Source organism: Phocoena phocoena, chromosome 4, assembly GCF_963924675.1.
Source record: "Phocoena phocoena chromosome 4, mPhoPho1.1, whole genome shotgun sequence".
NCBI lineage: Eukaryota > Metazoa > Chordata > Mammalia > Artiodactyla > Phocoenidae > Phocoena > Phocoena phocoena.
In genome coordinates, this window is record NC_089222.1 from 77,261,080 (window position 1) to 77,274,094 (window position 13,015).

At 53.8% G+C, this 13,015-nt stretch overlaps 1 protein-coding gene across 1 annotated transcript in view; it reads left to right on the forward strand.

Moving 5' to 3' along the window:
* The first annotated feature begins 463 nt into the window (after positions 1-463).
* ADCY5 (adenylate cyclase 5) overlaps positions 464-13,015 on the forward strand; it is a 154,878-nt gene continuing 142,326 nt past the window's right edge. Inside the window, exon 1 of the mRNA XM_065877029.1 lies at positions 464-1,606. Coding sequence (XP_065733101.1) covers positions 464-1,606 — 1,143 coding nt within the window. The remainder of the gene's footprint in view (positions 1,607-13,015) is intronic.

Consider the following 13,015-nt stretch of genomic DNA (forward strand, 5'->3'; position numbering starts at 1 on the left):
CGCTTAGGCAGAATCTGCGAGCGCCGCGCCCGGGCATTGCCAGCTCCGGGGAGGCGCCGCCCGCAAGGACACCTCTCCGTCCCGCCTCGTCCGCAACTCCGGTCCTTGTCGAGCTCGACGCGAGCCAGGAGTCCGGACGTCCCTCTGCGCGCAGCTCAGCAGCTCGAGTTGTCCCCGCTGCCCCAGCTCGGAGCCAACTCCATCTCGGACCTGGGACTCCTGACGCGGATTCTCAGCCACTTCTCACCTCGGGGCTGTGCCTGCCTCCCGCTTGCTCTCCCGCTGCCCTCCTTCTCCGCTCAGGACGGGGGTGCCAAGATGCCCCGCTACTGCCCAGGGCCCCGGGCCGCCCCCGACGTGTGACCCCAGCCTGGTCCCCCTGCTCGGCCGTCCGCCCTCCCCTTGGAGAACCCCGGCCCGGCCCCCGGGGGAGGAGGAAGAAGACGACGAGGCCGAGGGGGGGATGTCCAGCTCCAAAAGCGTGAGCCCCCCGGGCTACGCGGCGCAGACAGCGGCGGCGCCGGCGTCCCGGGGAGGCCCGGAACACCGCTCGGCGTGGGGCGAGGCCGACTCCCGCGCCAATGGCTACCCCCACGCCCCCGGGGGTTCGGCCCGCGGCTCCACCAAGAAACCCGGGGGGACCGTGACCCCGCAGCAGCAGCAGCAGCAGCAGCAGCGCCTGGCCAGACGCTGGCGCAGCGACGACGACGACGGTCCTCCTCTGAGTGGCGATGACCCCCTGGCTGGGGGCTTCGGCTTCAGTTTCCGTTCCAAGTCGGCCTGGCAGGAGCGCGGCGGCGACGACTGCGGTCGCGGCAGCCGGCGGCAGCGGCGGGGCGCGGCCGGCGGGGGCAGCACCCGGGCGCCCCCTGCGGGCGGCGGCGGCGGCTCGGCGGCGGCGGCGGCGGCCGCAGCTGGCGGGACGGAGGTGCGCCCCCGTTCTGTGGAGCTGGGTCTGGAGGAGCGGCGGGGCAAGGGCCGCGCGGCCGACGAGCTGGAGGCCGGCGCCGTCGAGGAAGACGAGGGTTCCGGAGATGGCGGCAGCTTGGCGGGCTCGGGCGCGGGGCCTGGCGCGGTGCTGTCGCTGGGCGCCTGCTGCCTGGCACTGCTGCAGATATTCCGCTCGAAGAAGTTCCCGTCGGACAAGCTGGAGCGGCTGTACCAGCGCTACTTCTTCCGTCTGAACCAGAGCAGCCTCACTATGCTCATGGCTGTGCTGGTGCTCGTGTGCCTCGTCATGTTGGCCTTCCACGCGGCACGGCCCCCGCTGCAGCTGCCCTACCTGGCCGTGCTGGCGGCTGCCGTGGGTGTGATCCTCGTCATGGCCGTGCTCTGCAACCGCGCCGCCTTCCACCAGGACCACATGGGCCTGGCCTGCTACGCGCTCATCGCCGTGGTGCTGGCTGTCCAGGTGGTGGGCCTGCTGCTGCCTCAGCCGCGCAGCGCCTCCGAGGGCATCTGGTGGACTGTGTTCTTCATCTATACCATCTACACGCTGCTGCCCGTGCGCATGCGGGCCGCGGTACTCAGCGGGGTGCTCCTGTCTGCCCTCCACCTGGCCATCGCCCTGCGCACCAACGCCCAGGACCAGTTCCTGCTCAAGCAGGTAGGGGCCCACCTGGGCATAGGGACTGGATAGTGGGGTGCGCAGGCCTAGGCCTGACTCCAAAGAAAGGCAACCCACTTTCACCCTTTTAAAGTGGTGAAAAGAGCCAGAGAGACATGGCTGTGTCAGCTGTGTGGTGTCTTCTAGCCCCCGAACCCCCTCTGAGCCCCATCACCTTCCTCTACAAAAAGTGCTCTTGTATGTAATGTTCCCGCTGGTAGAAGACACACCAAATCTTAGCCATTATCGTAGGGATGCTAATGAGGAAGACTTGGAGGAGAAAATGCTATGGAGAGGTCGGTCCCCTTCTCTTCCTGTGCTTCTGTCTCTGTATATAAAAGGCCCCTGACAAAAGTGGCTGGCCCCTGTAGCAGCCTCCCCGCTCCTGAGGGCCACTGATGGTTTGTTAACCGAATGTCCTGGATGAAGGGTAGGGGAGGGGAGACCCTGGGCGCCCCTTGCCCAGTCTTCGGGAGGGGAAATGATATAATCCTGCCAGTTGTCTGGGACTGGGGGTTCGGGAGCTGGAGATATTTCTGAACTTGAGGGAGGACTGACAAGTTTGTTTCATTTGTGAAAGTGCCCCAAGCCAAAAAGCTGCCTTCAGCAAAGGTGGGAAGGAACCTTTGTGTGTGGTGACGGTCCCCCTCCTGGCCTGAGCAGAAAGCTAGTGTTGGAAGTTGTGACCCCTTCATGTGGGTGCTCCTGGTTGTTGCTTATGGTGGGGGCTTTTAACCCTCCTGGGACGGGTTAGGCGAGCCTTGAACGGTAGGCTTAGGAGGAAATAAAACTCCCTGGTTAACTGGTGACTCCCCAGAAGACTTGTGGGAGAGAGGTGTGCTTGCCATGGCGACCTTGGGTGAGACCAGCTCCTCTGACATGCACACCTTCTCCCCTTAGCGGTCCCCTTGTCTGTGGCTCCATGGGCCTCATCCATTGGCCCCTGCTGAGCCTGCTTGGTTGCGGCGCAACCTACTTGGCTGTGAGAGTCAAGCGGGCCTTTGCTGCAGGCCAGTCTCCTGACTGTGGAACCTAGTGCATCCCCCGACCTCTCTCCAGGCAACCGCATCCTCTAACAGAACTTCTTAACTCTATTCCATTGTCATTGCCTTCCTCCTCCCCACTTCTAGTGCCTTTTCTCAGACTTCAGTCTTGTTGGGTACTGCGTCTTTCTTGAGGGGTTCTCCCGTGCCCCCTGGCTTCCTGGGTATCATACTCTCCCACAGGGAATACTGTGGGCTTCATGGCGCTGGGCTCTCGCTGCACCTCCAAGGTGCTCTGTGACTGGGAGCGAGGGAGCCTACAACCTCTCTGGGCCCCGGGTTCCTTGCCTAGTAAATGAGAGGCTTATGCATGCCCCTTCCAGTTCCAGCCCCTCTGTGCCAATCCTCACCTTCTGCAAGGAGCCCCTCCTTGCATTCCAGCCACACTGGCCTCTCCCTCTTTTGCATGGCCAACAATGGAGTCAGAGCCACAGAGCGGGGCACTTACTTATTCCCCAGTGCCCCTTGGTTTTATTCCCCATCCGATGTAAGCTCCTTGGATGCAGGAATCCTGCGGTGTGTGTGTTTTTCCTTCTCCACCCTCTCTCCCTGGTCCAGCACAGTGTAGGGTACTTAGTAGGGATTTAATAACTGCTTAACGATTTGATTGTGTTCCAGCGGGTGAAGTAGTTGGGCTTGTTGATGCTGACTTAAAGTTTTTCTGATCTGGGATCAGAAGGAAATAAAATCTTTAGAGATCAGCTTTGAACTTAAGAGAACAACCTATTGAGAGCTGGTTAAAAGAAAGTTAACCACTATTGTTAGTGCTTATAAAGGATCCAAATGTTTTGACCTGGGACCCAAGCTCTCACATGAGTATTTATACCTTTGGGGGTTGTTCCTGGCTTGGATGGGAGGCAGGTTGCTTGGGTGGATATAGCTTTTCTACAGAAAGAAAGGCATGACGTCCACACGGAGCAGCAGAGATTTCCAGGATCATTCAGAGTATTTACTGAACCAGACTTGGGACTCAGGATCTGAGTATAGCCCTAGGAAATCCTAGATGTGTGATTTTAGGAGACTGGAGTCAGATGCCAGGACAGGAGTGCTGGACTAGGGAGCTCCGTCTCCATCTTAGCATGAAGATGCCATCGCAGCAGCAGGAGTTGGCTGACTGACTTCCCCATCTAGTTCCTCAGGCCTGTCCCTCTCCCTTCTCCCCCCACCTCCACCACCTCCCACCCCATACTTCTTTTACCCATTATGGTCTTCAGACCTTCCCTTGTCTGTAGGCTTTTGGGTGGGTTTGCACTTAACTTCTCATGACCTACTCTGCTGAGTGTAGCAGAGCTTGTTAGGAATGGTCTACGATAACAGAATGCAAGCATTCTTTCTATTTGACTTCAGAGAAAACTATCTTTTTTGGTTTGTATTTGACTTGCCTTTATGAGTATGTCTGATATAAACTTTGTATTTCTTGAGCAAACCCTATCGGATGCTGGGAAATTTTAGAGGGACAGTCGAGCATTACCTTCTGCCTCAGGTTACCCCAGAGCAGCAGGTGTTAGAAGATGGCTTGCGTTAGATGCCTTGTTCTTTTCTTTGGTGAAGATACGCATCCAGGGAAATGGGGCAGCAGTACGCGGTCTCTAATGCGGGGGCTTTGGGAATTTGGGCCCTCAGGAAACTGTGTTGGCATTTTCCACTTCTTCTGAGAGGCTGGCCCCCTTGCTCCTACAGCCTAGATCGTCAACATCAGTATCTGATCTGGATTATTTTTTTCCCCTGGCCCCTCTTCTCTTTGGGGCTCTTCCCTTTGCTCCAATTAGGAGGAGAAACATGTAGTATCTCGTCTGGTGCCTCTTGAGAGAGCGGAGAGGCAAGGTGGGGCAGCCCTTTTGGGGGATGATGTTTCTTCCTTTTGCTACATCTCCTGATCTAGCTCTTCCCCTGGTATTCATCCCCCTCCCCCTGCTCTTTTTCTGTCCCTTCCTTTCTCTTGCCTCCCCCCTCAGTCCCCTGTTGTTCTCTGCCTACCTCTCCTCTCCTCTGCCTGCCTGCTTTTCTGCTTCCCCATCTCTTACTTCCCATTTGCAGCCTCTCAGCCTCGCCTTCTCTGCTCGCCTCACTGTCGTCTCCTTGGTGGGGTACAGTAGGGGCGTCACGGGTTGTTTTTTTCTCCTTCTTTGCCTGTTAGAAGTCCCTCTGCTACACCCATACCATAAATAACACTCAAGCATCTGCCAAACACATTCCTCACTTGTGTTAATAGGCTGCAATGATGCTGGAGCCTGTTGCCATGGCAACCTCATTTTTGTTTGACTGTATCCCACTCTGCTACATAAAGCCTCTGCATGCACTCACACACAAACAAGTACACTCACACAACTATTGCACATGCTTAACTATTAGAGATTATTTTGGAGAAAACATCTTTGGGCCCCATGGGGGTGGGCAGTCATTTGGCCAAGGAGATGAACGTCTCTGCTTGTCCAGTGTTACCCTAGGAGGTGATAATGGATGCAGGAGCTCTTTGAAAAGTAGAGAGTCCTGTTCAGATGTGGGGTATTATTCTGCAGCCACATTAAACTCACCCGACATGGTTTCTGAAAAGAAGATTCCGACCCTGTGTGGGTCCCCGTGAGCTTGGGAGTGCTGTCAGAGGTTGCCTTTGTGGTGTGGGCTGACCCATCCTTACCCAGCTATCATCAGCTCCTTCCTCTCTTCCCCCTAACCCTTTTGGAGAAAATCAGTGATTTCCTGCATTTCTGCCTTTGTGCCTGTTGGAACACACAATGGTCACCGGTTGTTCCAGAGATCAGAAAGGCACAGGTGCTGTGTGGGTGATGTTCTGTGACCATGAGCACGTGTGAGTGTCTAAACTGAGGAGTCTGGGGCTGGATGGGGGTGGGGAAGCAGACCAAGGAGTGACTGCTGTGGCTGCTGAGGGGTGGGTGCCTGGGTCCATGTGTGGGAGTGTGTCTGTCACGTGGGCTGGCCCCACTGTGTACGTGCATATGGACGTATGTGTGTGTGTGTGTGTGTGTGTGTATCTATCTGTCTGTCGTGTGGGCTGGCCTGGGTGGTGGAGGGGGGCCCAGGGAAGCCTTTGTGTTGACTTTGAAAGGAGATCATCACAGCTCTGTCCTGTTTATTCTCGGTTGGTGGCTGGCTTCCTATGGCTGTTTGCATTTCTGATTCTGGGCCTTGATTGACTTTCCGACCTTGACCTCTGGCTCCTCAGGGAAATACCCTGGATGCACACGCCCCCCCCCCCCCGCCCCTTATCATAAAGAGGCTGGGGGCTAGACTCGAGTGGTCAGCCCACTCCATGGAGTCCCATGGCTCCATGGAGTCCCGCCCTTCCCTTTCAAAAACACAAGCTGCCCACCCACTCAGCCATCCGGTGAGCCCCGTGGAGAGCTGGCCCCTCGCTCTGGAACTTGGTCCAGAGGCCTGTGCAGTGGGTTACTGTGTGCACTGCTCCAGCCACTGCCTCCCTGCCCACGGAGGGGTGGGAGGACGGGGTGGTGGTATGGAAGAGGACACACACTTTCACAACTCCGGGAATAGTCTGCCGCCAGTTACTTCCCCCATCACCCCCATTTCTGGAAGAGAGAAATCTGGCCATGGTGAACCCCAGCAGCAACGGCAGGCTGGGGTGGGAGGCGGGCTCTGAGTTTGTAGCCGGGGAGGGTCTGCTTGTCTTGCCTCGACGCTAATTGTATTTGCCGATTATATTTGCTAATTATTTTCAATTATTATGTTGCCTTCTTCTCTATGCAGCGGGAAGGGGGTGCTTGGAGGGGAGCAGAAGCCTCTGGGGTGGGGGTCGAGCAGAGCGTCTAGATGGAGGGTCATCTTGTGGATCTCAGGGGTGCCTCGCGGCCTGTGGGGGGGGACTTCAGGAGTGGCAGAGACCCAGCCGAGGAGCAGAACGATAAGCTGCTGTACTTGTGGCAATGTTGACTGTTTTGATCTGGAGCAAGAGCATGAGGTCTGTGTGCTGTGCAACACGGAACAGTGTGCTCATGTGTGTCTATAAGGAGGACACAGACGATGTATTAAACCCCAGCTCGGAAACCTGCCCAGCCTCACAGAAGAGTGTTAAATATCAGTGTAAAAGGCCTGGACGGAAGCTCTCCTGTGCAGACAGGCCCTGGCCACGGGTCACTCTGTCAGAGGGTGCAGCTGGCAGCAGAAGCAGAGCTGTGGCCCCTGCTGGGCCTGGCCTCGTGTTCTCCCGAGAGGTGCAGATGGAGCGCCCTCCTCGGTTCCAGCCAGGGGTGGGGTGAGTGTTGGGAGAGGGGACCGAGGTGGGAGCCTCTCTGTGACCGTACCAGTCTCTTGCTGGGTGACTTCCTGTCCACGGCTGTCCGCTTGGCACCTCCGTTAACTTTATTTATCTTGTGGTGGGTCCAGTTTGTGGTCGTTTACTTGCCAGGAGCATCGCCTGTGTTGGGAATGGAAACAGTTTGCCCCAGGAGCTCCAATGTGCTGGTGCCCATAAATCCTTCGGGTGCAGGTACATAAGTCACACTTTAGTGTATCGTACCCTTCTTTCATCCCTGCCTGTGAGAGGTGGGGGGAGCTCGCTAGTGGAGGGCAGGGTCAGTGTTGGTTTTTTGGTTTTTAAAAAAAATAAATTTATTTATTTATTTTTGGCTGCGTTGGGTCTTCGTTGCTGCGTGCGGGCTTTCTCTAGTTGCGGTGAGCGGGAGCTACTCTTCGTTGCGGTGCACGGGCTTCTCGTTGCGGTGGCTTCTCTTGTTGCGGAGCACGGGCACTAGGCATGCGGGCTTCAGTAGTTGTGCCTCGCGGGCTCTAGAGCACAGGCTCAGTAGTTGTGGTTCTTGGGCTTAGTTGCTCTGCGGCCTGTGGGATCTTCCTGGACCAGGGCTCAAACCCGTGTCCCCTGCATTGGCAGGTGGATTCTTAATCACTGCAGCACTAGGCAAGTCCTAGTGTTGATTTTCTCTCCCAAACACGAAACTCCATGAAGATGATCGGAAAGCCCTACTTTCGCCCACGCTCCCCCCACCCGGCCCATTTTCTCCAGGCAATGTCCAAACGTGGGGCAGGGGAGAACTCTCTTTATAGCACTGTGAACAAAATCTAGGAGTTTCTAGTTAATGGACCATGAGCTTCATGTGGACCTGCATTTTGGTCTGGCTGTTAGAAAAGACCAGTGGGGTCTTGGTTAGGCTATGGGCATATCCGGTTCATAGGAAGATTGAGGCCAGATCTGAAATACTATGTTTGATTCTAGAATTTAGAGGAGGGTACCAGATTGGTAAGGGGACTGGAAACCTTGACTTCTGAGAGAACGCTTGAAAGGGTGGGAGATGTTTAGCTGGGAAGACAGCAGACTGTACAAAGGTAAGAAGGCAGAGACATGGGCAAAGTGTTATTTATTGCTGGGATCCCTGTTGTCACATGTTAGAAGAGGGACTAAATTTATTTTCGGTTACTCCCAAGGGCAGAGTTGGGGCAAATGGGTGGAAACAGTAGACAGATTTCAGCTCCAGGTAGAAGATACCTTTCTAGCCTTTGGGGTTGCAGCCATCAAACCAGATGCCTCCTGAGGTAGCCAGCTGTGTCAGTGGTGGTGTTCAAGGGGAGACTGGACGGCTGACTGCCAAGCTTGTTACTGAGGAGGTGGAAGGCTCTGCTTCCAAAGGTCTGGGGCGGGTCCCAGGAAGGGGTCTATTTTTTCAACAGCGTGGATTTAGTTTTCCAGGCTCTCCAGCTGATATTGTTGATCAACTCTTAGGTTTGGGATCATTGGCTAAGATAGCCGCTCAGGTCACACCCAACCCTCGGATTCTGTGGTCTTACCACAGCATGAATGCCTGCTGCAATCTGTTGGGGTGCCCTATCGTCATGCCCAGCTCAGCCTCTGTTTAAAAGAAAGTCACTGCAGACCTGCAGGCCCATTAGGAGATGTCCAGGTGGGGCTGGCAAGTGGACTGATGTAGGATGCAGAGCTGGAAGGCGGTTGGTAATGGTGACATAGGGTGGGAAGGTTGGCCCAGACCTGGACACATATTCTCCTCTCATCCTGCCTCCCAGCTGTTCCCATCCCCCAACTCTTGTTTGAGGCAGAGCAGTCTGTGGCTCAACACTGGTGGTGGTAGGGGTCAGCAGAAAGATGGACCTTAGTTTGACTCCTGGTTTATTCATTCATGTGGTAAGTGAATATGAAAAACACTGAGGCTACCCCAGGTCCACAATGGATGGTACAGAACGTGGCAAGTGGGGAGATCAAGGGGTAGGCAAGAGGTCGGGAATTAGGAGATGGTTTGAAGGAGGAGGAGTAGGCTGTAAGGAAGGGAAGAGGAGATTGGAGCTGTGGGTATGGGGAGGGGAAAAGCTTGGAAGTGGGGGCAGGGATGCTCTCTGGGAACAATGGGATATAGTCACAGAAAAGGGGGGTAAACAAACAAACACCGGGGAGACAGTAATAGCTTTATTCTCTAGCCCAGCCTCATGTGTCAGCCTGGACACCCCCCCACCCCACCCCACACCCTGACTCCCACACATACTTCTTGCTCTGAGAGCGTTATGAGCTGTTGCTTCTGGGCTTGAGGCATCCTGACCTCACACTTGGGTGGTCTCCTCTCCCTTCCCGTTAGGGGCTCCCTAGAGGCTATCACACAGATCACCACAGTCCCACTTGGCTCTTGGAAGGGGTCCTGAGGGACCTTGGTGCGCGACACATAGTAGGTGCTCGGTGAGAGTTTGAATGAATGAATGAACGGGTGGTGGGGTGGGTGGGCAGCTGCATGCAGACTCTCAGCTGTACCGAAGTGCTAGACCAACACCTCCACAGAAGGAAGCGATACAGCTCGGCTTGGAAGCCTATTTTGGTGGATTGTTATCCTACACTCTGAGCGGGGCTTCCAAAATCCCTCCTGCTGCAATTTAAAACGTGTGCCTTCTTGGAAACAGAAAGCTGTTGCCTGGCACTGCCGGTACTATATCCCTTCACAGATTTGAAAACCATTATTAAGTCCTTCTTTCAGCCTTTTCCCCATTCCTTCAGACAACAACCGTTTATTAGATGCCTGCAGTGTTACAGGCACTGTGCTAGACCCTGAGGGTCCAAAAATGACTCAGCCTGGGTCCCAGCGCCCAGATGCTCCCAGTGACTGTCCTTTGGAGGGATGTTAATAGATGTTTCACATACACACGTTCAGTCCCGTGTCAAATAAATTTAAGAAATACTGGGTTAAACTGAATTCTTTATCGTAGAACTTTAAAGCTTTTAATATGTTAGCATGCAGTAGAATTTGCCAAGAGGAGGCTATTGCATGAAGCCTTTATCAAACATATTTGACCCCAGAACCAGTTTTTGAAGGAACATAACAGAGGCATTAGTGTTTGTTGGAACTCCTTTTGGGACACACTGCTTCAGGGGCTGGGAGAATCGATGAAATTTCTCAGGGTCCAGCCCCCTGCCTCTGGGGTAGGCTAGGCAAAGTCATCTAGCGGGGGGCATTTGTTTGTTCGGGGGCTTTCCTCCCTCAAGAAGGAGATTACTCAGCTTGCATTGGCTGGCTACCTGCTTTAAAGTCTCATTCTGCGTCTGCATCTGAAATCCTTCATAAAGTAAGACGATGGGGCTGGGAGGGACCAGCGAGATGCCTCCTTATCTAGTTTCAGTTTCCTTTAGGGGTTTTCTGCTGTCATTAGACAAAGGAGCCTGTTGGGCTCTGTATATGACTTCTGGTGGGGCTGGGCGCCATGCACTGAGGGCCTGGCCCATGGGGAAGTCGTGATGGGCCATTTCAGAGCATCCTTCTTCCCCACATTTTCTTTGTATCCTTTGCACTCCCACCCTCCAAAAGGAGGAAGACCTTAAAGAATATTGATTATGAACAATGAGTATATATTGAGTTTTTGTTGTAAGCCTGGCACTGGGCTAATCCATTACATATGTGACCTCACTTAATCTTAATATTAACCCTTCGAGAAAGATATTTTTATCCCTATTTCAGGGCTGCAGAAAATGGGATAAGAGGAGGTAAGTAACTTCCCCAAGGTCACTCAGTGAGTGAACATGGCAGATGGTTCAGCGCCTGCCCACATTCCCTGGGCATGTACCTTTCTTCTCTTGCCAGCCAGAGTGCCAGCTGCCTGTTTGTGGGACAGGTCAGAAGTGCTGGGGAGGGAGCGCCCATCCCTAGAGCAGTCCTCAACCAATGACTGTTGGGAGCTGGTGGATAAATACCCCAGCTCCCTTGACCCTGGTGTGGGGGGAGTATAACTTTGAGACAAGCCTTCTCTGTTGGCTTCTAGTCCTGCAGAAGGATTCAGCTCGGTTGCCCACAGTGGTATAGGCGTGACAACATTTCTTTTTCTTTTCTTTTCTTCCCCTTCCTCCCTCCCTCCCTCTTTCCCTCCCTCCCTCTCTTCCTTCCTCTCTTTCTTTTTTTTTCTCTTTCTTCCCTTCTTTGTCTCATTTCTCCATTCCCTGTCTAATGTTTTCTGGGGTCACCTCCCAGGTAAACCACTTCTTTCAAACCCTTGTCTCAGCATCTTTTTCCAGGGACAATCCAGATTGAGAGTGGAGAAGCTGGAATTCTAATCTGGGTTTGACTTGAACACTAGGGAGGGGAGTGGCCGCTTTGCTAGGGCAAAATGCATCAAGTGCAGAACTCTGTGGCAGAATCAGAACCCTAGTCCTGCCTGGCCCCTCATTGCTATCTGATAACATATTTTGTCACCAGTAGAGTGGTTTCTGGACTAGTGGAACGGTGTGAAAATTTAAAAACTATATATGTATTTTTTGTTTATATATATATATATATATATATATATGTATATATTTAATTTCTGCTTCTTAAAAATGTATGACTTCCTTTCACCTAGACAGTGGCTCAAATATCAGCCAAAGACTCAAATACTTGGACACCTGATTAACATTTTATAGAGGACACAGGACTTTACCACGTGTGATCTTACTTGCTTCTCATGACGGCTCTGAGGAGGTGATGAGTTAAGAAGGTGCAGGCATTGGCTTTTGGGCCCAGGGGCCCTGGAGAAGTCCCTGGTTATACGGTCCTGGCTGAGTGGCCTTACTCTCGCTCAGTCAGTTCCCTGACGGACAGGATCTGTTGTTGGGTGCCGATAAGGTAATGCACGCAAGAGTACTCATAGTTACAGACCTGTGCTGCTGGTATTGTGTTGGAGAGGAGGAAGTAGGGGTTCAGAGAGGTTGAGTGACCTCACTCAGGTCACACAGCCAGTTAGCTTAGGAGCTGCTATACAAATCCAGATCTCTGACTTCAAATCCAGTGCTCTTTTCACATTTGGACCCAGCCCTGAGTCCATCCCATGGTGCCTAAATTAGAAGGCACAGCTGCTATCAAGCAGTTGTCTTGGGTGGTTGTGGAATGTGTGGTTTCTTATTTGTGATGCCTTCCTTCCCACGTGGTGTCTGGCTCAGATGGGCGTTAAATGATTTGTCATTTCCTGAGCCTGCAGTCATGCTGCGAGCGGGGGCAACGCTGAAGTGTTCAGGGGACACCTGGGATCAGATGTTTACCTGTGAAGAGCCCCCGCGCGGTCTTCTGGATGCGTGAGGAGGGACCGAGACCCAGGAGATGGGTCAGACTCAACGCTGGGATAGCTCAGGTCTGGGTGTGAGGCTGCCTCGTGTCCAGGCTTCTGGTGGTGTACATGGAACAGGGGTGGGAAGGAGGTGGCTGGGGACACACATCAGGATCACTTCTCGGAGGTCAGACCTGGGGTCTTTCTGTAGAGTTGCATCTAGTAGATGGTGCAGTTTAACGCTTACTCTAGGAGGTCTTTGTTTCGTTTATTTATTTATTTGGCCATGCCGTGATGCACGCAGGAGTCTAGTTCCCCGATCAGGGATCCAGCCCACGCCCCCTGCAGTGGAAGCGTAGAGCCTTAACCACTGGACCGCCAGGGAAGTCCCTCTAGGATGTCTTTAGAGCCCAGCTCCCCACAACCATCAACATCCTAAAAAGTACCCCAAACATCCTGCTTCAAATCCACTTCTGTCCTTGTCACTCTTCTCAAGAAAACTAAAGGAAAATGTAACTCCTACCCAAGTGCAATTCTTTTGCTAAGTGGATTTTCAAGGTTTTATTTTCGCATTCTCTTTTGGGGATGGGAAGGCTGTTTATTTGTTCACTTAACATGCCCAAGCCCCCAGTCTTCCTCTGGCCAAGTCCCTTTTCCTGTAAGCATTTCACCGCGCCATCTGGGAGGGACCCAGCCATCCTGACAGGCTCCCAGCGGGTAACACCAGCTCGGAAGTGCCTTGGCTCTGACATCTCAGCCAAGGAGGCTGCCGAGGGAGAGGGATCATCACTGAATCCCAGGTGAGCAGGGTAGGCTTGTACCCCTCCCTGCCGAGGGAGAGGCGCCCTGCCTTTGCAACATCTGACACTCT